A 25,235-nucleotide genomic window follows, 5' to 3' on the forward strand; every position below is an offset into this window, starting at 1 on the left:
GATGAGAAGTTTACTGCTGCTCATGCTAAGTCTGTTTACAATGTGCAACAGATTTGTTTAGCTAGTTAGCAAATAGTATCACTATTGTGGTGTAGCCTTTTAAAGCTGTATTAGTAGCACAAGAGGTAGCATGATTGCATGTTAAGGCAGAAGGCAGTGGTTTCTACTCCCACAGCATATTGTTGATACTTTTTTGCATTTTTAGGGCGTGGGTACTGAAGTCCTGAATACATCCTCTTTTGGATGAGATGCCCAGTAACTATGAACCTGTTTTCAGTTTGCCATCCATGCAATATTACCAGCTTACCATTTTTTAAGTAGGCAATTTATTCTTCAAGGGCAGCAGGCACTGAATTTGTAGATGAAACATATATATATGTGTGTGTGTGTGTGTGTATATTAACTAAGATGTTAGAGTTAACTGTTATATTAGATAATTAGAATTAGAATGAGAATTTTAAGGCAAATATTAGGCATTTATTACATTTATTCATTGTTCAACTGCACCTATAGTACAGCCAGGAGGTCGACTGTGGTCTTCCGGAGCAACGAAAGAGTTAACTATATGATATATTTTATATGCGGCCCCAACACCATTTCTGTTCACTCAATGCGGCCCCAGCAAGCCAAAAGGTTGGACACCCCTTATACCATTTCACTATGAACTCCTTTTCAACACCTACCCTTCTCATCCCCACTAACTCCTGGATAACTAACTTTAATTCTACTTTTCCATACTACCTCCTATTCCTCCACTCCTCTTCCCCCTTCTCTCATATCCCACTGCACCTCTCCCAGTCCCCATCTCACCCTTACAATACCTCACTTCCACACCATCTCAGCCTCATTAGTCCAGCCCAATCACCTCTACTACTTCAAACCAAAGATCTTACCCACATTAGCGAAACACAACTTCCCTAAACCTCTTTCATATCATCCCCTACACTCAAAAGGAAAACTTAACCACTTACTACCTTCTTTCTTCATCTACCTACTTCTAGAAGGTGATCTACACCCTAACCCTGGACCTAGTTCCATCAACACCACCATCCTTCCAAAAACTACCACAATTACCAGCCTCAAAAGCCTTAAATGAGTTACTCTAAGTGCCCAAAGTTTACAAAACAAAGTAACTAACTTCCCTGCCTGGCTTAATCAGAACCAACCAGACACAGTAGCCATCTCCGAGACTTGGTTAAAACCATACATCTCTGACTCGGAAATTCTACCCCCTGGTTACCAAACCATTAGATATGACTGCAGGAATAGAAGAGGTGGAGGAGTAGCCTTAGTATTCTCTAATACACTCCCCATTATTCCTTACCCAAATCCCACTCCTCAGTTTAACACAGAACTTGTCATAGGTGTACTAAAAATGAATACTCATAAAACTATCTGAATCATATCATTCTATATTCCCCCAGGTAACAACACTACTACTTTAGAAGAAATCCTCCAATGGGCATCAACTAATATCCACTTAGAGACCTACATTCTAGGTGACGTTAACCTAGACTGGAATAAAATTAACAACCAAAATCCTGCCATATCTGTCAATCTCTTCAACTTCACCCAATTTACTAACTCTATCACCAGACCAAACAAAACCAATCCTCCAGGATCCACTCTGGACTGGATTCTAACCACCCACCCTAACATTTTAGATTCAGGCATCCTTCCTGATTCTATTAGTGACCACCTGCCTGCCTTTGTCCTCCGAGCAACCCATTCCTCCCCTCACCAGCACCACTATATACATGCTCATAACCTTACAAACTTCAGCCCTACAACCTTCTCTAACACCCTCAAACAAACTAACTGGAACACACTAAAAACACTCCCTCTAGATAACGCTGTTGATCACTTCAATTCCACCTTCCTAAATATACTTAATACCGAAGCCCCTCCATGATCTATTAGAGACAAACCCAACCCCGCACCATGGCTAACCAAGGAAACCAAAAAAAGTATGCAACAGCGAGATAAATGCTAGAAATTTTCTCAGCACAATAAACATCCTGAAACCCTCCTTAAATATAAGCAACTCCGCAACCACACCAAAAGACACAATCAGGGATAAACAATCCCACTATATGAAACTCCAGACCAACCACTCCACAAACCCCAAACAATTCTCGAACTCCATCAACTCACTCCTTCACCCAGGCACTAAAAAACAACCCTTGCCCTGATACTACTAAGACTGATCTAGAAATCGCCTCTCTTTTCAACTCCTTCTTTATTAACTCTATTGCTGAAAGTACAGTTGTGTACACCTACCATAAATGTAGATGTTCGAGTGTCTTCACTGTTGCAGTCATAACTGTAGGGTGTTCCTGCCAGCAGGCAGCCCGAGGTCGGCCAGAATTCCAAAGTCTGGGTCCGGCGTCGGCTGTACCACCAAGTACCCTGACATCAGAACGCAGAGGTATAAAGCTGACAGCCGACGCCATCTTCTCCAGCCTTTCTTGCCCCAGATGTCAGAAGTCCCCCAAAGTAACCAAAAGGTGTCCAAAAAGGAAACACAAATACACCACAAAAGAAAAGAGAGATAGAATAAGCAAAAAATAAGAGGGGATTGGTGGGAGGGAAACACCGACTGCAACAGTGAAGGCACTCGAACATCTACATTTATGGTAGGTGTACACAACTGTACTATGTTCTTCGTGTTTCACTGTTGCAGTCATAACTGTAGGGTGGAATCCCAAAGCTGTGATGAGGGAGGAGGTTATGCAGAAGAAGGGGCAGCCAGAAGACCCTGCAAGACAGCAGAGGCAAAACCTGCCCTAGACTTAGAATACAAAGGGAGATTATAGTGCTTAGAAAAAGTATGCACTGAACTCCAAGTGGCAGCTTCCAAAATGTCCTTGGTAGGAACTCCTCTGAGAAAAGCTGCTGAAGTGGCAGCTGCTCTAGCAGAATGACTTCTAACAGTACCTGGAATTTGCTTCCCAAAGTGAGAGTAACAAAACCTTATCCCATGAGCAATCCATTTGGAAATAGTTTGTTTAGGGATAGCCTTGCCTAGAGAACTGGAGGCATAAGAGATAAGCAACTGATCAGATTTTCTGAAATCTTTAGTTCTATCCAGGTAAAACCGTAGTTGTCTGTGTACGTCCAATGAATGCAAAATCCTTTCCCCTTTGTTTTGAGGATTTGGAAAGAAAGTAGGAAGGTGAATAGTCAGATTTAAAGCCACTTTAGAAATCACCTTAGGCATAAATGTAGGATTGGTCCTCAAGGCAACTCTGTCTTGGTGGAAAATAAGGTATGGTTCCACAGCCATGAGAGCTTGCAAGTCTGAAACCCTTCTGGCAGAAGTCAAAGCTAATAAAATAGCTGTCTTCCAGGATAAGAACTTGATATCCGAAGCAGCCGCAGGCTCAAAGGGGGATAAAGTTAGTTTTTCCAAAACATAATTAAGATCCCAAGCAGGAACAGGAGTAGTTCTGGGAGGTCTTAAATTCTTAGTCCCTCTCAAGAATTGTCTCACCAGCTGGTGAGAGAAGATGGGGGGATCAGTGTTGTAATGAGCCGAGATAGCAGAAGCATGAATTTTAATGGAAGAAAAGAAGAGGCCTTTAAGCAGAAGGTCTGAGAGGTAAAGTAAAATGGAAGAAATGTCAGGCAAAAGAGGATCAGAACCTCGATCCCGCATCCAAATACAAAATCTTTTCCATTTAGAAGCATAGGATTTTCTAGTGCTAGGGCGCCTAGCTTCTAAGAGAACATCCAAAACTTGTTTGGGAAAAGCAAAAGGAATCAAAAGCCCTTGTAGAGCCAAGCTGCCAGGCAAAGAGTCTTGATTTGAGAGTGTAGCATCTGACCCTGATGCTGGGACAGAAGAGAAGGAAACAGAGGCAGAATCCATGGAGGTTCCAAGAACAGGTGTCTTAAAGTTGGATACCAAAACTGCCGAGGCCAATTTGGAGCTATCAAAATGAAAATCTTGGGTTTGTCCTGTTTTATTTTCAGTAACACCCGAGGCAGAAGAGGAAGAGGAGGGAAGGCATATCCCAAAAGATTCCTCCAGCTGAAAGACAGGTCATCCACTTTCCAAGCTGCTTTGTGGAAGGACCTGGTGCAAAAGTGAGGCAGCTGATGATTGAGATGAGATGCAAACAGATCTATCTGAGGGCAACCCCAAACTGCCGTAATCCTGCTGAATATGTTGGGGTCCAGCATCCATTCGTGAGGATCCAAAAGATTTCTGCTTAGGCTGTCTACTAAGAGATTCTGTTTTTCTGGAATGAATTGAGCTTGAAGATGCAGATTCAGATTTAGAGCTGTGCCCCATAAACTCATGGCTAGTCTGCAAAGGGGGTAAGAGTGAGAGCCCCCCTGCTTGTTTATGTATCACATGACTGTGGTATTGTCTGTGCGAATCAGAAGATGGCATGGTTGCAAAAGACTCTGGAAGGCTAGAAGAGCATTTTGAACTGCCAACATTTCCTTCAAGTTGATGTGCCAGGGAAGATGCTTCTTGGTCCAGTAGCACTGCTGGCAATTGTTTAGGTAATGAGCTCCCCAAGCATAATCCGAGGCGTCTGTGGTTATGATCTGAACAGGATGAGTTAGACGAAAGGGATTCCCTTCGTTTAAAGCACAAGCCCTAGACCACCAGAGGAACTCTTTTTGGAGGCAGGGAATCAGAGGTATCATTGTTTCCAGGCTGTGGTAATGCTGAGACCATACACTCTTTAGGTACCATTGAAGTTTTCTCATATGAAGCCTTGCATTTGGGATAAACAGGATGCAAAAGCCATGTAGCCCAGTGTCTGCAGGAATTTCCTTGCAGTGAGCTGAGTCAAAGTAGCCAAGGTCTTGAAAATTGATGCCAGCTGTACTTGCTTTTCTGGAGTAAGGAAGGCCCTTTGTAGGCTTGTGTTTAGAAGAGCTCCCAAAAAGATCATTTGCTGAGAGGGGATCAAATGTGACTTTTTTTGTTCACTGAAAATCCCAGAAGTAGGAGAAGACGCTGAACAAACTGCAGATGTTGAAGTAAAAGATCCTTGCTGTCCGCATGAATAAGGCAGTCGTCCAGATAGGGGTAAATTTGAATCCCTTGGAGTCTGCAATAAGCTACTACTGGAGCCAGACACTTGGTAAAGACTCTGGGCGCAGTAGATAAGCCAAAGGGCAGTACAGAGAATTGAAAGTGTCTCGAACCTGCCTTGAATCTGAGGTATTTTCTGCGTTCCTGTCTGATGGGAATGTGTAAATAGGCTTCCTTCAGGTCCAATGTCACCATCCAAGCATCTTGGGAGAGCATGGGAAGAAGCTGTTACAGAGTAAGCATCTTGAATTTTGGAATCTCCAGAAAGGTATTTAATACTGAGAGGTCCAGAATAGGTCTCCATGAGTTTTGTTTCCTTGGGACCAGGAACAGTCTGGAGTAAAAACCTTTTCCCATCTCTGGAAGTGGAACAGGCTCTATGGCTCTCATGACCAATAAAGCGTCCACTTGATTTAAGGCCTCTGACCATTGATGTTTTGGCAGATCCAGCCAACCCGAAGACCTTGGCAGAGTATGAAAGTGGAATTTGTAGCCTCTTAAAATCACGTCTAAAACCCATTTGTCCTGGGTAATATGAGTCCAATTTTGGTAGAAAAGAGAAAGTTTTCCTCCGAGAGGGGCTTCCAGGCAAGGAGGACCTGTAGCCCAACTGAGAGAGTCATTGGGTCTGCTACTTTTGTGATTGAGGTCTGTCTTCTGCCCTTCTGGGTGAAGAAGCAGTCCATTGTCTTGACCTGTAAGAGGCCTGAGCCTGTGCCCGACCTCTGGAGCGTCCATATCTTCCCCTTTGAGGCCTGTCAGACGTGGGAAAGGACCAATTTTTGGAGGGCCAATTTCTAGAAAATCTAGGAGGCTGAACTTGTAAAAAATCTTTGACAGTCTGCATAGATTTTGCTTTTTCTTCCATCTTTTTAATAACCTCCTCAGCCTTGGATCCAAATAAAACATCATGCTGAACAGGGGCATCTAACAGTTTAGCCTTAACCTGCTCAGGTAAATTCTGCTCACGAAGCCAAGCATGTCTCCTGATGACAGTACCAGAGGCTGCGGCCCTGCAAGAAGCTTCCAAGGCATCAAAACCACAATGTAAACTATGTTTGCTAACTTGTTCAGTTGCATGCAATACATCCTGTAATTCCTTGTCCTCTGCACATGCAGGAAAGGTAGAGAGCCTTTGCTTTAAAACAGACAAAAGAAATTGCTGATACTTGAACATCTGAAACTGGCAATTTAAAGCTCTAATAGAAAGAGTAGCAGAAGTGTAAACCTTTTTGCCCCACCTGTCCCAAGGCACAAGAATCCTTTTCAGAGGGAATAGGATTTTTAGATGAAGCGGCCTTAGCAGCCCTAGAACCCTGAGAAATGGTTTCAGGATCAGCAGAAGGGTTCTTAAATAAGAATTGATGGGAGTCAGGGACTCTGTAAAATCTATCAGGCTTAGAAGGAGCAGGCGGCAAGGAATCAGGATTCAAGTTAGCTTCATAAAAAGCATCATCCACAATATCAAGTACAGGAGGAATAGCCAAAGGCCTGTGTTGAGGGAGAAGGAGAAATTCCCTAAGTCTCTTCTTGGAAGCAGAATAATCCTGACCTTCCCAATGAAAATGCTCCCTCATCTCATGTAAGGTTTCCCCAAAAGAGAAATCTTCAGGGGGAGAAGCAGAGGGAATAGAGTCCTCTGCATCAGAATCCTCATAAGGAGGAAAAGAATAATCCTGGTCAGAGGAAGAGACAGAAGACACAGAAGCCTGATCAGATGAATCATAAGGAATATCCTGTCTAGGCCTTTTTTCTGGAGGAGGGTGAGAGCCCCTAATCATTGTCAGTAAATCTTCAGACATCCGTAGTAATTGCTTCTGGGACTTGGGAGCTGTATCCGAGGAAGCTTGAGCAGAAACCCTTGGTTTAACAGGAGTCTTTGACTTTGCCTTTGTCTTTGTAGAAATAGTGATGTGAGAAAGCCTGAAAACCCCCTCAGAAGCCAGTACCTGCACAGCGGTTCCGGACCCATCTGAAGGAGTGACGTCCGAAGGTCCTGCAGCAGATAAAATACTAGGCCTAGAAGGCTCCCCATGGGAGTCCGTGTCGGCCATCGGTTCCGAAGTGGCGGATGACAGGGGCTGCAAAAGCGCCTCACTGACGACCGCCGAACCTGAAGCTGGCTCCGGCTGCAAAGTATCTTGTTTGGACCTCGGAGGCCTATCCTTGTCTTTGCATTTCTTTTGAATTCCGGTTGTCGGTAAAGTATCCGATGACATCCTATAATTGAATCGTCTACCGAAATAATTCAAGGCCCAATCGTACCTACGCTTGATAGTGCGAGAATTAAACCTGGCACAGAACTGACAGCAAGAAACATCGTGGTCAGGGCCTAAGCAAGGTAGACAGTAAGAGTGGAAATCTTTATGAGGTATTTGTTTTCCACACGATATACAATTATTAACTTTTTCTGACATCGGAGGAGCAAGAAAAAAGTTTCCCCAATGGGGTACTTAGCTTGAGAAGAGAAGTAGAAAACTTTGGACCGACGACAATCAAAGCACGTTGTTCTGAATGCGCCAACCAACGACTTGCAAGCTGCTTTCCACCGCACTGCAAGAAAGGCTGGAGAAGATGGCGTCGGCTGTCAGCTTTATACCTCTGCGTTCTGACGTCAGGGTACTTGCTGGTACAGCTGACGCCGAACCCAGACTTTGGAATTCTGGCCGACCTTGGGCTGCCTGCCGGCAGGAACACCCTACAGTTATGACTGCAACAGTGAAACACGAAGAACATCTAACTAAATCCTTCCCAAGCACCCCACCTTTACAAACTAGTCATTCTACCCCAGCCTCTAAACCCAACCCCTCCACCTTTGAACTTAATCCAATTCCAACCTCCTACATAAAAAAACTCCTCAGCAAGCTGAAACCACACTCCAATGCCCCAGATAACATTCCCTCTATGTTCTTAAAAATTGCTGCAGACGGCATCGCCCTCCCCATTAGCATCTTAATCAAAAGATCCATACAAGAATCTTATGTCCCCAAGCTCTGGCGTTCTACCTTTATACATCCTCTCCACAAAGGCGGTAAAAATAATAATGCCTCTAACTTTCGCCCCATAGCCATCCTCTCCCCAATATCAAAAATACTGAAAAAATGCGTTCACACCCAACTAATGCCCTTCCTAACCATAAACCATCTAATCTCTCAAACCCAACATGGCGTCTGCCCTGGCCATAGTACTATTACTGCTCTTTTATCATTCTTAGATATAGTCAACTATGCCCGCGACTCCGGAAATATCGTTTCGACAGTTCTACTAGACCTCTCCAAAGCTTTCAACACTATCTCCCATACCCATCTTCTCAGCCATTTTGTTAATCTTAACCTTTCTCAATTCCCTGTCCTGGTTTTCAAGTTATCTATCTGATAGATCTCAAGCTGTAAAATGGAAGAAAAGCACCTCTGACTTCCTTCCCACCCCTAATGGAGATCTCCAAGGATCTATTCTTGGCCCTATGCTGTTTAACATCTTTGTCAATAACTTCCACTCAGCCATCCCAAATACTAAAATAGTACAATATGCTGACGACTCCACTTTAATCTGCAGTGCCACCAACCTCCCAGAACTTCAATCTTACACACAAACTGCCTTCTCTGCCACTGAGGATTAGATGTTGCAAAACCATCTATCTCTAAACGCTAACAAATCTAAAATACTACTCTTCACTCCTTCAAAATCCTGCCCACTTGATAAAAATTATTTCCAAATCAGAAGCCACAACAATTCTACTATAGAAATCGTTCCCTATGCTAAACTACTTGGGGTCACCATAGATGAACACCTAAAATTTGACACACATATTCAACTAAACATCAAGAAAACCCATCAAAAACTCGGTCTACTATATAGAAACATCCACTATCTTACTCCTTCTACTAGACAAACCCTTGCCACCACATACCTTCTCCCCTCTCTAATGTATGCTGCACCCATACTAACTAACCTATCTGCCTCCATCTCTTCCAAAATGGAAAGCTGTTACAATAAAATCTCCAAGATTGCAATAAAAGCCAACACTCCTCCCACCATTGCTCTGCCCTCCACTTACTTAACTGGCTAGAACTTCCCAACCATCTCGACTACCTCCAACTTATTACTGTCCATAAGCTATTCTTTAACCCAACCATATGCCCTGCTCTTTCCAACATCCTACAACTTTACACCCCTAACAGGTCACTTAGATCTTCTCACCTAAACCTTATCTCAGTCTACAAACCAACCCGCCCTGCTGGACGGCACCTCCTGTCCTTCTCCCTAGCCAAAAAATGGAACACTCTCCCTCCTTCTCTACGAACTGTTGAAAACACTAACAACTTCAAATCACATCTCCATTCCTACTTTTTCTCAAACTGGAAGTGCAGTTGCATTTTACCCACCTAGCCTTCTCTCCTCACTTTAAATCATATTTTCCTTACTTACCCTTTGCCTACTCCTTAACACCTCTAGAACTGACTCACTCTTCAGCATTATTTCTTGTACATTTTGTACATATTGTATCTAGTTTTCTTTCCCTGTTCTCCTCTCCCTTCATTTGTACCTGTTCTGGTATCTAGTTTTCTATCCCTGTTCTCCTCTCCCTTCATTTGCACCTGTTCTGGCACCCAAACAAGACACATTTTCTATACAAACATTGAAATTTTTTCCATGCAACATATGACTTATATACTAAATTACTAATGTACCAGTTCATGTCTCTGTTCTATAAAGTATCTGCACCAGCTCAAGTCTCTGTTCTAAAAAGAGTCTGCACCCTCAATAGCTACTATAACTTGCTTATCTTATGTATCTGCATCCTGAGGGGTACTTTATCTGAATACTTAATGTTTACTACGTAAAGTGTAGCTTTACCAATGTACTAGTTCATGTCTGAATTTTGAATGGTAACTTTAATCCACAAATTCAGTGTCTACTATGTAATGTGAAGCCTTACCAATTTACTTGTTTATGTTTCTATTATATAATATATCTACACCCTCCATATCAACTGTATTTTGCTTATCTTATGTATCTGTATCATCAACTGTAACTTTATCCAATTTCTAATGTTTTACTATGTAATGTTGGAGCTTTTCTCCTCGGGCCTCCACTGAAAATGGGCTCTCGAGCCCAGTGGACACCCCCCCCCCGTCACCAAACCGAAATAAATAAATAATTAAAATTTAATTATACAGTCAGGAAGGTGAATCAAAGAACTTTTGCATGCTCCTAGAAATGTTCGTTAGGGACCTATGCTTTGAAAACAGCCCAAAGGTAAACTTAGTCCACCACTGGCCAGATACATTTTCTTTGAATGTGGGTTTCAATGCTGTTTCAGTGAATGTGAGTTTCAAAGGCAGAGAAGTTGTAATGCTGTCTGTTTTCATTGAGACTATATTGTTTTGCTTAGATTTAGCAAATGTCTGTTTAGCTTTAGCAAATGTCTATCAATGTTTGTGCTATAAAATTTGAAATACAAGTTTTAAATTAACTCCAAACATCTGTAATCATTGTAGAAGTAAACCAGAAAACAGTATGCACACTGAGAATTTTGAACAGTGTTTATGGCAACTGGGGAGAATTAGCCAAGTAATGGGACACTGAAATGGCTGCATGGTGGTGGGGGGCTGATTGGGGGGGTTTGGGGGTTGATCCAAATGTAACGTATGTGTACAGCCACTGATAGGGGTCCGTCAATTTTTTTTCCTTTATAAAAGGGGTCCTCCAGCTTGCAAAGTTTCGGAACCACTGGTCTATGCCATTAAAACTCTACAACTTGATCAGAAATTTCTTTCAAATAATGACTGCGACATTACCTTTTAAGATGGACTTGGTGAGCAAAATATCATGGCAAAGACCCGTAAAAAAGAGAATTCCAAAGTCCCCCCCCCCCCCACAGTATTAAGTGGTAAAGTTTGCTCTGTTTATCATTTTCTTATAATTTCATTAAATTCAAGATTTTTATATCAGATTTGCAAAATGCTGTCTACATGATCTCACCTGATGAATAATCGCACACAAACTTTCCTATCCCCATACAGTATTAACTGGCAAAGTTGTCTGCGTTTAAGCTGGGGACCATTTTCTTATAATTTCATTAAATTCAACATTTTATATCAAATTTGCAAAATGCTGTCTACAGGATCTCACCTGATGAATAGTTCTACTATTGCACACAATCCTACATGAATAGATGATTTCAAACACAAAATATGTAACCAATCCTACCCAACAGGGTGGCATTACAAAAAAAATGACAGTCTAGCAGTGTTCTGAGGTCCTTCATCACAGGTAGAGGGCCCCATAACACTGGAAACAGAAATGAATTGTTGTGAATCTTAGATGATCATCAGCGAAGCTCAGCAGGAATACCTAAGCTGTTGTATTGCTTAGAACTGTATCGACTGTTTGCTACAGCTGTACATCTTTTAAGTTAAAGACCATTAACTGTTACAGAACTGGTATGTGAGATAAGTAATGGTGTCTGTAGGACTATAGTCATTAGTGTCAGATTTTGATGTCTGAATCTATTGTGATACTACAAATAAAATATTCCTGCAGTTTTGACAGTAAAATATGTATCTTTTGAAGCAAGCTGAAACTTTCTGTAAAAGGATTTGGTCTGTAGTACTGGACAAACTTTGATATATTTAATGTAGTGCAAACTGCTTAGTTGAAAGTTTCTTTAAAATCATAAGACTATCTAATTTATGCACTACTGTAGGTCAATTCCTTCTAGAGATGCTTACTATTTTCTAAATGAAATTTACATTTACCTGTGCAAACTTTATAGGTTCATAGGTTGGTACTAGGCTATCTGCCCTAGGGCCTACACAAGCCTAGCCAAACAATTCCCCGGATATTTCTTCCCACAATATTTACTTCCCTGGACCCATCTAGCAGGGCAACTGACGTGATCCCCTGGGTGAATTTCCTATTTCCCATCAAATCGTCAAGGTTCCTTTTGAAGACAGCCAAGGAGGCGCTCTGCTTGACATATATGGGCAGTCTATTAGAGTATGGGGAGTCTCTGGGTCAGGAACCTATCCCTCCAGTATGTTTTGTTCATTGTGATGACAAGGTTTAGATCCCTGGAGCGTGTGGCTTTGAGGGATTGGGATTTCTTTAAGTGGAGCATGTCCAACAGCTCAGGGTTTGACATGGCCTTGTATGTTAAGCAGAGATCGCCTCTGAGTAGATGATATGCCAGAAAGTACAGCTGGAGGTTTTTTTTTAGACAGTCAGCACAGGGCATCTGCTTTAGACCTGTGATTCTTTTAGTGAGGTATTTCTGCAGCCTTTCCAGCTGTTGCAGATGTCTTGTGAGGTACATACCAAATGGGGCGTTGTACTCTATAATGGGTCTAAAGAGGGATGAGTACAATGGGGCAATGACTTCCTTTATTCTGGATGAAAGTCCCTTAGTGATGAGGTGTGCCACATAGAAGGATTTCCTGACTGATGTGGCGATGTGGTTATCGAAGGTGAGACCACTGTCCACCTGTGTCCCTAAATCTCTCATCACACTTTTGGTGTTTAGTGTACTACCACCTATGTGGTAATTCATGGGTACATGTTTTTTTCCCAAAGGGGATAACTGTACATTTCTTGGCATTAAGCTTGAGCCTATGGCTCTGGCACCAATTATCTGTATCTGTAAGACCCTTTTGTAGAATATCCACATAATTTAGGGATTCAGTAATGGCTCCCAGTTTGCAGTCATCTGTGAACTTTGTTAGCCAGAGTCCCTTAGTGTTGGCCTGTACTTCAGAGAAGTAGATGCCAAACAAGAGCAGTCCCAGAACTGAACCCTGAGGTACTCCACTTGTCACTTGTCTGGAGCTGGATTTGGAGTCAGCTACTTTTACAGTCTGGGTTCTGTCAGTAAGCCAGTTGGCAATCCATCGAGTGATGTAGGGATTTATGCACAGCTTAGTACATTTATCTATGACTCCAGAGATAACAGTCATATGTACAAAATGTTTGAGATTACACAGTGTATTCCAAAGTAGTGCATGATTTATAAGAGAATCCCTTTATTTCAGATAAATGGTCATAATAATCCTGCAAGTAATTCTAATACACAATAAATGCAACCACATCAGAAGTAGGTTTAGCACCTCACTACGTTAGTGAGTTTTAAAAGAAATGCATGTAACTTGTTTCAACAGCAGTTTTATTTCACTTGAATATTTCGGTAAAAGCAAAAGGGATGAGCTCCATGTAAGTAGTTCCTTTGAATAAACGGCAACAGCATGGGTTTAAAAAAGATCAGTGCACTTCACTGAAGGGCAGGGCAGTTACACAGTTCAACAAGTCAGTTATAAAATGTACTATGATAACCTATGCAAATGAGAATGGTACTGCTGGCAATATTCACAGATTGGCCAGTTGTAATCTTTTGTAGTCACACTTTGTTTCTGCTTAGTGAGTTAAAAATGGTTGTAGTATGATTTTTTTAAACAACTGATCAATAATCAAGAAAAATAGAATGTACAGTTGTGTAAGTAAACTTACCGTAACAGTAGATGTTTGAATGATCAGTGCTGCAGCAGCCTTAGCTATATGGGTTATATCCTGCTAAGGTTATAACAGCCAGCCAGTGTCCAAAGCCTTAGGCTACCTTCCATGCACCCAAAACATTAGCCAGCTTGAACAGAGCTGAAGAAAAGAGTTGTTTGGATAGGAATCCCTCCCTTGGCTTTCATCATGCCAACTGCGTGAGGGAGGCTAGAGCCCCGAAACAGTCAATGCTAACAAACTAAAAATCAAAGTCCTCACTCTGTCAAAAAAAAAAATACAATAATAAGAGAGATGGACAGAAGGAGCAGCTACTACAGCAGTGAAAGTAACCTCTACTGTTATGGTAAGTTTATTTACACCACTGTACAATGTTTGTTATTAGATCACTGCTGCAGTCGCCTTAGCCATATGGGTAGACTATCACATCTTATACTAACTGGAAGGAGAAAGATGAGGGTCTAGGAGGTCCTAGATAATTTTCCTACCAAAGCCTTCCCTAGAACTTTAGAAGGCCTCAAATTTGTAGTGCTCTGTAAAGATATGTACAGAGACCAACATCTCTTTTATGTTAATGTGTTTTGGTTTGTCTTTTTTGTTCCAAAGACCCTGTACTTTTACTCCAATAGACACTGCTCTGCAAGCAAATTCTGAGGCATCTGTATTTACAGACTGTGTTGGAGTTGGAAGGAAAACTGGGTGATCTGGATTCAGATAAAACTGTTTTCACCACCAAAAAAATTCCCTTTTCATAAATTCTAAAACAGGAATCTGAAATATCAAGGGATTTTGATGTTGAGACCATACTGATTTTAAGTACCATCAATTTATTCTCATGTGCAGTCTGGCTAGAAGAATCATGAGAACAACAGATGCCATGAATTCTTGTATCCTGAGAAATTCCTCTTGATTAGGCCTTGGTTTGAGTGGAAAAACTCAGGAACAGATATAGATATAGGTCTACTTTGTTATGTGGAAGAAAACCTCTGAACTGAGGTATCTAAGCGACACCCCAGGAAAACATTCCTGTGATAAGGGGTCAGGCAAGTCTTTTGGATGTTCTCTTGAAGCCTTAGTCTGAGTAGAAGATCATTCACTCAAGTGAAAGACTTCTGACACTTTGAAAAAGACTCTGCAAATCTAAGCCATTTAAGTAAGGAAAATGTGAATACCCTGCAGTGTGCAGTAGGCTGTCACTGGAGCTAGGCACTTTCTGAATACCCTTGGAGCAATGGATAACCCAAAAGGTAATGCAGAGAACTGAAACTGTGATCCAGGTACAGAAAGTCGTATGAAATATTTGAAATCTGGTGCTACAGGAATGCGATGATAAACACCTTTTAAATCTAGGGTCAATAAAAAAATCTACATGGGGAATGAGAGAAAACAGGTCATGAAGGAATAACATTTTGAACTTTAGAACTTTTATACTGGTTTAGAAAGGAAAAGTCTAGGACGGCCTCCATGTGGTTTCTTTCTCTGATACCAGAAAACTTCTTGAGTAAAGACTTTACCCTTCACAAGATGGAGGGACAGCTTCTATCACCCACTGAGTTAGCAGATGCTGAATGAAAGGAGGGAAAAAAGGTTGGTCTGGTGGATGAGGAGGAATCCCCTGAAAAGGATGAGAGATTCACACTACCATCTGTATCACTGATGAATTATTCATAGAACCCACTTGTCTGAGACTGTCTGTTGTCAAACAGAGAGATGGAGGACTGGATTTAGAAGAATTAGATGTTTGTCAGGGTGGTAAGGGGGGAGTGAATTCTGTAGATAACCCATTCTGACTTTTTGGAAGCTCTTCCTTTCTTTTTGCAGCCCCCCCTTGCCATTGCTTTTTTTAAATGTCTGCTTACTAGCAGCTTATTGTGTCTGCTTATTTTGCTTTTTGTAAAATGTTGCAGAGGTAGATATAAAACCTTTGACAAATTTAAAAAGGAAGGTCTGAAAAAGCTGAGAAACTCCCTGAATCAGTTTACCCCCTTATCACACTTTTTTAAAGAACTCTGAGGTGAATGCTGCAAAAAAAAAAAAAAAAAAAAAAAAAAAAGCATTTGCCAGCTGTCTGTCCTTGAAAGCCAACAAGCTGATTGCTCTTTGGTGACAGGAAAGTACTGGAGGGCCTGGCACACAAACCACTCTTTTTGTTCAGCTCTGCTCAATGTCTCTGTCTAAGGAAGAATTCAACATTTCATCTTTTACATCTTCAGGGATGTTTTCTGTATGCAACCAACCAAACCTTCTCATAAGAGTTCCAATAGAAGCAGCTCTGGAAGTGAAGTAATCTGAATTATAAGCATACTTCAAATAATATCTAGTCACTTGAGACAGAGAAGCAATAAGATTACACACAGATTATTTTTCCTCAGACAAGCGAGAAGAAGCCATAATGTTACTCATACTCCCATTAGATGAAGCACAAACTTTAACATACATACAAATATTTCAAGCACTTGCATTAATGCCCTTCCAGCTTGCTAATATACCAAAACACTTGTTCCCATAATAAGTGTCTAGGCTGTTCTTAAAAATATCTAAACTAGTATTTGCTTTAATGTAATTTGGTAGTCTGTTCCATGCATCAGCTACTCTGTCAGAGAACCAATTAGTACACTTTTCATTCCTATAGAATCCTCTACATAGGTTGTTTGATGATTCTCTAGTACTTTTTGATAACACCAAACATTCCCAGAGGTAGCTGGCTCTAAATGCTCTAAATACTTGAATAAGATACAAGTTCAGATATTTTAGTCTTTTGTAGTAACTTAAATTTTCACATCCATGGATCACCTTGGTGTATTTCCACTGTACTCTTTCCAGTTTATGCATGCTTATTTTCTTATAGAGTTTCCATATTGTTATTCCAAACTCAAGTTTGGGTCTAATGTAACTAACAAACAATGACTTCATCAATTTTGATTTCCTAGACTTTATAAATCTTTTTATACAGCATACAGTTCTAGAAGTATCATTAACCAATTGGTTGATATGATTAGAAAAATGCATAGCTGAATCTACCCATATGCACACCTTAAATGAGTCTACAGTTTCAATCACCGTGTGCTGTATTAAATATTCACCTTGCAATTTATGTCTCCCAAATCTCATATGCTTAGTTTTCGATGTATTTATCATCATATTATTTCCTGTGCCCAAATGGTAAATTTAGTCAAGATATTTTGCAACATGCCTTATCAGTAGCATATGTAATCAGTTTACCCAATTTCAGGTCGTCTGCCTCTAGACTGTGGAACACCTTAGATGCAAAAGTTAAGTCTGAAAGATACAATCTACACAAGTAAGGACCTAGGAGAGAACACTGTGGGAAAACCTGACTGTAACCAAGGATACCACCTGTCCAGTTGCTGTATGATACTTGCCATGTCCTATTTGTAAGCCATGCAGCTATCCATCTTGTCAAGAGTACATCAATACCTAGTTGTACTAATTTATTGATCAGTGTTTTGTGTATACTGCGGTGGTGGTGCTGCGGTAGCATTGTCACCTCACAGTAAGACATTGTTCTGTTCGATTCTCAGCTAGAGTGTCTTCTGTGTGGAGACATGCGTGAATGGGTGTACCTTCGTTGAAGGTTGTGTGTCAGGGCTGGCAACTCGGCACGTAAAAATCTACTGCCAATCATTAGCAGACCGGAGTTCTGCTGTGGCGACCCCTATCCGGGAAAAGCCGGAAGACACAACATTGATCAGTGTTTTGTGTATGACCCTGTCAATTCCTGAAGTTAAATCTATACAAATTACATCACAGCACAATTTTTCATTCATAGCTGTTACTATATTGTTATCGAACATCATGTTACAGGTGGTAATAGGTCTGTTTTCAACATATGTATGCTGATATATATAATTTCAAATCCCAACCTGTCCAGTTCTGACAATAACTTGTCCAATATTACCTTCTCCATTATTTTTCCACAACATGAAAGTAAACTTGAGGGTCTATATGACTCTGGGTTTGTCCTACTCCCCTTTCCCTTGAAGACAGGTTTAATAAGCACATGTCTCCAATCTTAAGGAATCTCCCCATATTTATATGACCTATTGAATAATAGATATAATGGTACCATAAGTTCTTTCTGAAGTATTCTCAGGTCATTGTTACTAATTCTGCCTCCTCCCTGTGGTTCGTTTGTGTACAGTTTGCGCAGTTCTTTTTCAATATAATCTAATTTGATTCCACTGCCTCGTGTTATCTGGATGTCACTAGGATAACTTATCACCCCTTTTATGGAGCCAAACTGTTTTGCATAAGATTTTGTAAATATATCTATAATCTGTTGTGTCTGAGAATAAACTTTAGAACCTGCACACAATTTATCAATTTGTGTGTCTTTACTCCTTCCACATCTTATGCATCTATAAAAAGGTTTCCTATTATGCTCAATATCTTTATATAAATTTTCTTAAAATTTTTATTGATCATGTCTCACATTATGCTTAATCTGTTTGTCCAGCTTGTTTATTTCAGTTTTCAAAGTTGTAGTTTGCCCTGTCCTCCATTTCTTATATTTTTTGTCTCTCACTTTAATCAGATATCATGTTCTTATGGAAATATATCCCCCTGATGTTGTATGCCTAGATCCTGATGTTAAACATTTTCTTGATTTTTTGCACTCAATTTCTCTTTCAAAACTTCCCACATTCCACCTGCAGTTTTTCCTCTGAACATCTAACTCCAGTTAGTTTTACATAGTGTGTTTTAATCTAGTTTTACATAGTGACTGTTTTGTTTCCATATAATCTGTAATTAACTGTAGCTTCCACTGTATTTCATTGCAGAAGTAATAGAATATATTTTTTCATTACACCACAAGGTAGAGCTCTTTTCAGGACTATGAAAGGCAATTCGAAAGTGAAAGAGGGGACTGAGATACTAGCTGAAGGAGGGAAGACTGAAACAGGGAGTTGAAGGGAAAAAGGGCCTTGCAGCATGACTGGATTTCTTTTCTAATGCTTTGGGACAGGGAATTAGAGTAGCAGATTGTGTCTGTCTTTTGCTAAAATCCTGGATGATGGTATTTTGTGGAATCAGGAGAGAAGTCTGAAACCAGCAGTTCCACGCCTGCATATGATTCAGCAAGAAAAGGGGTTCCTTTGGGCCTAGTACAGAGAAGCCATAGATGATTACCAGAGTTCTGGCAGATGATTTTTCTACTTTTCTCATCAGGGGAACCCACGGTGCCTGGTCACTAGGATATTCTTGACGGAGTGGTGTGAGGCTCTGGCCATCATTTTATATTTTTAAAAGAGTGTGGCTCCCCCCCCCCAAATGCTTTGTGGATTACAAATAACTGGGATCCATATCAGCTCCAACTTGGGCCCCATCATGCCGGCAGCAAGACTGTAAGTAGTCAGTGGCCAGAGAACAGGGTATAATAGAGTGTTTCATAGTTGGTTTGTTTAGAATTGATCAAAGGGATTGAGGGTGTTAGTACTGCTCAACAAAATTGCATTTTCTCATATTTGTACTGTTGCATTATAAATCTTCATTGTTCAATGACTTTGCATTTTGTTCGTGTTAGGACTGCTGCCTTCAAGAATTTTGCTGCTCAATGACAGCGCATTTTCTCATATCTGTATTGTTGTACTATAACTCTTTTATTGCTTAATGACATTGCATTTTTTTCTCGTGTTTGTATTGCTGCATTATAAAGCTTTACTGCTCATTGATATTGCCTTCTTTGTGCATGTTTGAAAGTCAAGACCTTTTTCTGTTGAGTTCTGGGGAAGAGGGTGAATGTATGTTTTCACTGTATGCATATCTCACCTTGCCTTATTGCTAACTGGTGGACTGTTGAAATAATTTGTTTGTGGTTGTGCTATTGCCATTTAAACTAAATGTGTCACCTAGAATAAAATTTGTCATCTTGCCATCTTGGTGTGTTGGGCCTATAGGGGTGTCACAAGAGTCACGTAGGAAGGAACCCATATCTACTTCAGCTACACCTGTGGGTGCGCTACATAACCTTCTGGGCACTGGTTTAGATTTCAGTTTGGCAGAATTATCTAGCAACAAATTAACCTTTATAACCCCATGATCACTGCACATCAATGGTGGTAAAACTTGACTTGAAGTAACAATAATTTATTTAGGAACACAAACAATGTCTAGTATGTTTAGTACCCTGGTAGTTTTTTTTTTACAATCTGAAGCAATTGTTTTTCCTGAATATACATTGTGAATAATTTCCTTACTAACATTGCTGAATCAATATTACTCCAGTCTGTTTCTGGTAAATTTACGTCCCCAGCTAACATTATTTTTCCATCCTATGTTTCATACAAGAAATGTATGAATTCCTCTAGGTCATCTGCACTTGACTTTGGTGGTCTATACATGTCAGCAATTGTTATAGGGTTGTCTTTATTGTCACAGTTACACAGTCTATAGTAATGGTGTTATCACTGAACATGTAGGAATCACAGGTCTCATAATTATCTTTAATCCCTATCATAACACTGCCAACTGATTTTTGTTAGAATGTCTGTTACAATAAAAACATTTATTCCCTGACAGAACTAGTTTCCAGTCATTGTTCTCTAACCATGTTTCACAAACAATAATATCAATGTTGTGGGAACGTAGCAAATTTTCCAATAGAGAAAACTTTATTATTAATGCTCCTAGCATTAACAACCATCAGAGATGCATTAAATTAACATGTGAATTGACAATTAAAAATTCTAAAAACAAGTGTTGCAGAAGAAAACACTTTCTTCCGAAATAATTCAAAGGCTTTTCCATCCTTTTTAGGAAGGGAGGGATTAACATTAACCAAATAGTAGCAGCTGGACCTGATCTGGTGTTAGAAAATAATAAATAAAATCGTATGATTGGGGAACTTTATTTAGTCCACATGCCTTTTTGAGGTAACAGGCTGACTTATCAGTAAAGTTATAGGAAAGCAAGAGGATCAGTAGTTGGTTGAAGAAATTCCAGCTATAATAAATCAAAATATTTCTTTAATGACAGTGGAAAATTATTATGCTCCCACTAAAGCAACTGATACATTCTGGATATGGTTTCAAAGGAAACCCTTTCAAGGGACTATCAGAAAAAAAAAAAAAACAATCTACTCACAAGCATTTTTATGTTCAATGTCCTGAACATACTCAGACAGTGAAGAATCCATTTTTCTTACCAGCAACACCAGAAATGGTAGGGTCAACAGCCTGAACTAAGACCTGAGCTAAGCCCAATAAATCACTCCTGTCCAAAGTAATGCAGACAGACAGAGATAAATGCCCAACTTATTGCTTATTTTTGACAGGAATTTCTAAAGAAGCAGACCTATGTTTGACACACAAAACCTTCCTAGGGACAAACATCCCATTCTGACTATGCAGAGAAGTATTCCCTGCTCCTTCTTCTGTGTCTGACAAGAGTGGTTTTCCCTTGCCTGGCAAAAGCACTCCAACAGCCACAGAGGATGTATCTTATGCAGATTCATGGTGGCTGTGGGGATTGCTCTAGTGGAAACCAAGAAAAAAGATGAATGGTCCGAGTAACCTGAAATGGCCACAGCAGAATCACTCATCTGTGGCTAAGGCAATTTATTAGCTTGTTGAAGGGAAAAGGGCTGCTTGAAAAATTTTGTGGCTGGCAGAAGGAAGAACTGAGGAATCAGTGAGTTGTTCAATGATGAAACCGAAAAAAATGCCTGAATCCTGGTGAAGCCTAGCAGCAGCAGTTGGTAAAATGGGTATTTATTAAACAAAACACATGAAAACACTTTTTTAATACTTATCCCCATCCCCCAAAACTAATTTAACATAACTTTTAGACAGAAAATTTTGTTTTAACTTAGTTTAAACAACTTTACCCCAAAAGTAAACAGTAACACTCATGGTAAAAAGTGATAAAGTCACGTGACAGTCTACAAAACACATTTTCTTAGCTTAAAAGTAATAGTTTTACAGAAAAAAAAAAATCTGATCGAAAAAGGATGTGGAAGGTTTTCCCCTCAAAGAGAACTTATCTGTCAAGCAATGGAAAAGCATTTGCCAGCTGTCTATCCTTGAAAGCCAACAAGCTGGCTGCTCTTTAGTGGCAGGAAAGCACTGAACAGCCTGGCACACAAACCACTCATTTTGTTCAGCTCTGCTGAAGCTGCTTAATGGTTTGGGTATGTGGAAGGTGCCCTCAAGCTTTGGAAGCTGGTTTGCTGTTAAACACTTGGCAGGATATAACACATATAACTACTGCAGCTGGGATCAAATAAGCACCACTTTTTTTTTTTTTTTTTTTACTGGATGGCCTTGTATAATTCGCCCCTTTGGAATTCTTTGAGTGACCAGTGGAATTTTACTGCTTTAGAAAGTCCATTTTCTATATTTAAAAAAAAAACATAATGATAAAGATAACATTTTAAAATGAGATTTTGTAATGGTACATCCAGCTTTATGATGTAGATTCATAAGATTAGCACTTTTAAAAGATCACTCACAAGTTATCAAAGGATGTCATTGCTCAGGGTCATCTCCCTCACCTCCCATATCTCTCACCTCTTCTGCAAGAAGCAGTGTATGGGATTTAAAGTGCTTGTAGCAACAAACATATAAAAGAAAGAAACAATAAAAAACAAACAGCCCACAGTTATGTCATTTATACATCATTGTCCTTTTCTGCCTGAATCTAACTGCAAAACATTGGAGGCTGTCAGGCCAATCCCCTAAACAGACTCCAAAGCACACCCCTCAATTCAGGCAGTCTATTTACTAATACAAAGTACTGCTCCTAGATCACCAGCATGAGCTTGGCAACATTTGTCAACAGACAGCTTCATGAACAATTGATCTGCACCTCAAATCACAAAACATAAAAATCAAACTTAAATGGCACACATTAGCTTTGTAAATAAAGAGTAGAATGTAGCAATCTAAATAGAACTGACAATTCTAATTTTGTAGCAAACTGCCTTTGCAATAAAAACAAACCCATATAAATGAAAAACAAATTAAAATTGTGACTACTTCTTCCTTTCTTTTGGCATGCAGTTGAACATATTAACAATCCAACTAATTTTGTGAGCTTTATAAAGATCTGTAAGATTTTATTTCCTTTCAACCACAAGAAACAATCATATTTTTGTTAAATCACAGTATACTTTGCTTCTACAAAGTGTATACACTTAATAAAGCTGCATGTTTGTAACTGCGAGAAATCATCCAGACTGTAATAGCATTGCATTTTTTTTGCTTGCCCACTTTTAACAGAGGATACAAATATTATATTGTTGACATGAATTATGCAAATGATTCAGAATTCAGTAGATATGCTCACAGCTGTAAACAGATGAGTGCTACAGCTTCAATAAAGAGTTTCCTTCATTTGACAATGGATACATACATGTCAGGCATAAAGTACCATAATCATTCCACTTCCATGATGTAGGCATGAATGTAACTAAAAACTAGACTACTGTATTTGATATATACATACATATACTGAACTTAGCAAAGCATAATGTACATGCATAAGCATACATATGAAGTCCCATTACATATGCAAATCTAAAATTAAGAAAACCTAAATTTGTAATATTAACTACTTTAAAGGTAGGCATGTCTTAAATGCTCCCATGTGAGGAAAAACAAAACTTTCACAGCTTCATTTTTGCTTCTCTCCTTCAGTGAGGAAAAGAAACAAAACGTGTGTTCCTGAAATTACAGTGTGTTTGGTAGTCAGTAACTCCATTTGTCACATTTCTCCCCAATCCAGTAAGGGTAGCAATTTCTAGAGACAAAACTTCTTCAATTTCTGCATTGCAATTTAGGACATTTCTCTGTTTGAGATGAATGTTTTTCAGCAGGAAGTGTATGCTGCCTTATTTTTCACAACAATGTCTGATTTTCATTTATTTACCTGTTACCCTTTTACTACAGTGTATGTACATATGTGTGTGTGTTTATATATATATATATATATATATATATATATATATATATATATACATGTGTGTGTGTGTGTGTATATATATATATATATATATATATTTTTTTTCCCCCCTCTTACAATTATAAAAAAAATATTCCACACATATACATACAAGATATAAGACTTGCACTGAACCATTAGCAAATGTTGCACTAGAGTCTGCTAGTAATGGTCTAGCAGTTTTGCTGAACAGCTTCTTAAGAGCATATGAATAAAAGCTTTACATAATATGACACACATGTACAAAGTATGCTCACAGACCAGACCCTGACAACGTTAACTTTCTGAATCTTCTAAACCAATTTCAAATTAAAAAGCTTAAAAATGCATCATCTGACCGAACATGAATATATTTTTCCAAAATGTTCCATCTTAGCAATGCTCTCAGTGAAGACTGACATCTGGTCTAGGCATACTAAAGTTAGAGAGAAAGAGAAGCAGATCATGTGCAGGAAAAGGTGTGTACATGAAGGCACATGTACGTGAACCACACTAATATCACTGTATGCCATGTGTGAGGGCTCAAGATAGGCTAAAGGAGAAAAGCCTCCTATACTCTCATGATAGCACCACATCCATATTTCACTTTTTTTTTTTTTCACCTTGCTATGGAAAATGGAGCACAGTGACATAGCAGATGGTGGACAGCATAACCAATGCAAAAACAGATGTAAAAAAAGTTCAGATAAACTAAGCAACGCATACATTTCAATAAAGAATATAATTATTTAAATCAACAGAGCTTTCTTAAGTTTCAATATATGCAAAACAAAGCAGCTCCCTACTGAAATGTAACTACTCGAAATGCCAAGTACTAACAAGTCAACAACAAAAAAAGACTAAATATACAGAACAGTGAACTGTGAAAATCACTCTTCTCATTAAAACTTCTTTTTGCAGGGAGGACAAGCCTCCCCTGCAACCCCCAGCCCATGTGGGGGGCAAGCCCCCACACCACCAGAGCTTATACATACCAACCACAGGATAACCATACCTTGGAGAAAAGGGAATATTCCAAGAAATGACATCTCAGACTTAGTATATGTAAGTCTATTCTTTCGGGCATTCAGTCTCTACTTCTTGGGGCTTGCTCTAGCAGGTCATGACATTTCAAATGGTTTCTAAATGTGACCCTTGGCAATAATATCGCCACATATAATAGAAGCATACTAGTCAAAAGAAAAAAAACTGCTGAAGTTATCCTGAAACCACAAACAAAAATGTAGTGTTTTCCTAAATGGAATGCTTCTAGATTTTAGTTTCAGACAACTACACAAATTGGTGTGTGTGTGTGTGTGTGTTTGCACTGGGATAAACAAAGCACAGGAATTCTTCTGCAAGTCATGTTACTATTCATCCTTGTAGTCTTGTGCGCTGTAGCATTATGGTAGTTTGTTTCATAATGCTGTTAATCTAGTTATATCTTTCAAACAGGATCCTTGAAAAGCTAATGCAACTTGTTGTACACAGGATATAATAATGACATGTGCTCAGCTCCTTTGAATGGCAGCTTCTCATTTGAGTAATGATGGACTACTTCAGGGATGCTGTCAAACACAGCACTGTTTTGGTCCAGAGTGTATTTGTTGTCTTTCACTTGTGCCACAATGATATGAACACAACCATGGCTTGTCCTAAAAAAAAAAAAAAAAAAACAAAAAAAAACACAAGGCTAATATCATTAACTGTAGAGAGGAAATAATTTCAATGAAAT

At 39.6% G+C, this 25,235-nt stretch overlaps 2 protein-coding genes across 3 annotated transcripts in view; one reads left to right on the forward strand and one right to left on the reverse strand.

Moving 5' to 3' along the window:
- The window catches only part of IL6R (interleukin 6 receptor), an 865,016-nt gene that overhangs the window by 665,677 nt on the left and 174,104 nt on the right, over window positions 1-25,235 (forward strand). The gene's annotated exons all lie outside the window — the stretch shown is intronic.
- SHE (Src homology 2 domain containing E) overlaps window positions 23,555-25,235 on the reverse strand; it is a 1,455,638-nt gene continuing 1,453,957 nt past the window's right edge. The window contains exon 6 of the mRNA XM_044080648.1: window positions 23,555-25,155. Coding sequence (XP_043936583.1) covers window positions 24,969-25,155 — 187 coding nt within the window. The 3' untranslated portion in view covers window positions 23,555-24,968. The remainder of the gene's footprint in view (window positions 25,156-25,235) is intronic.

This window comes from Protopterus annectens, chromosome 8.part0, assembly GCF_019279795.1.
Source record: "Protopterus annectens isolate FY-2018-M chromosome 8.part0, PAN1.0, whole genome shotgun sequence".
Taxonomy (NCBI): Eukaryota; Metazoa; Chordata; order Ceratodontiformes; family Protopteridae; genus Protopterus; species Protopterus annectens.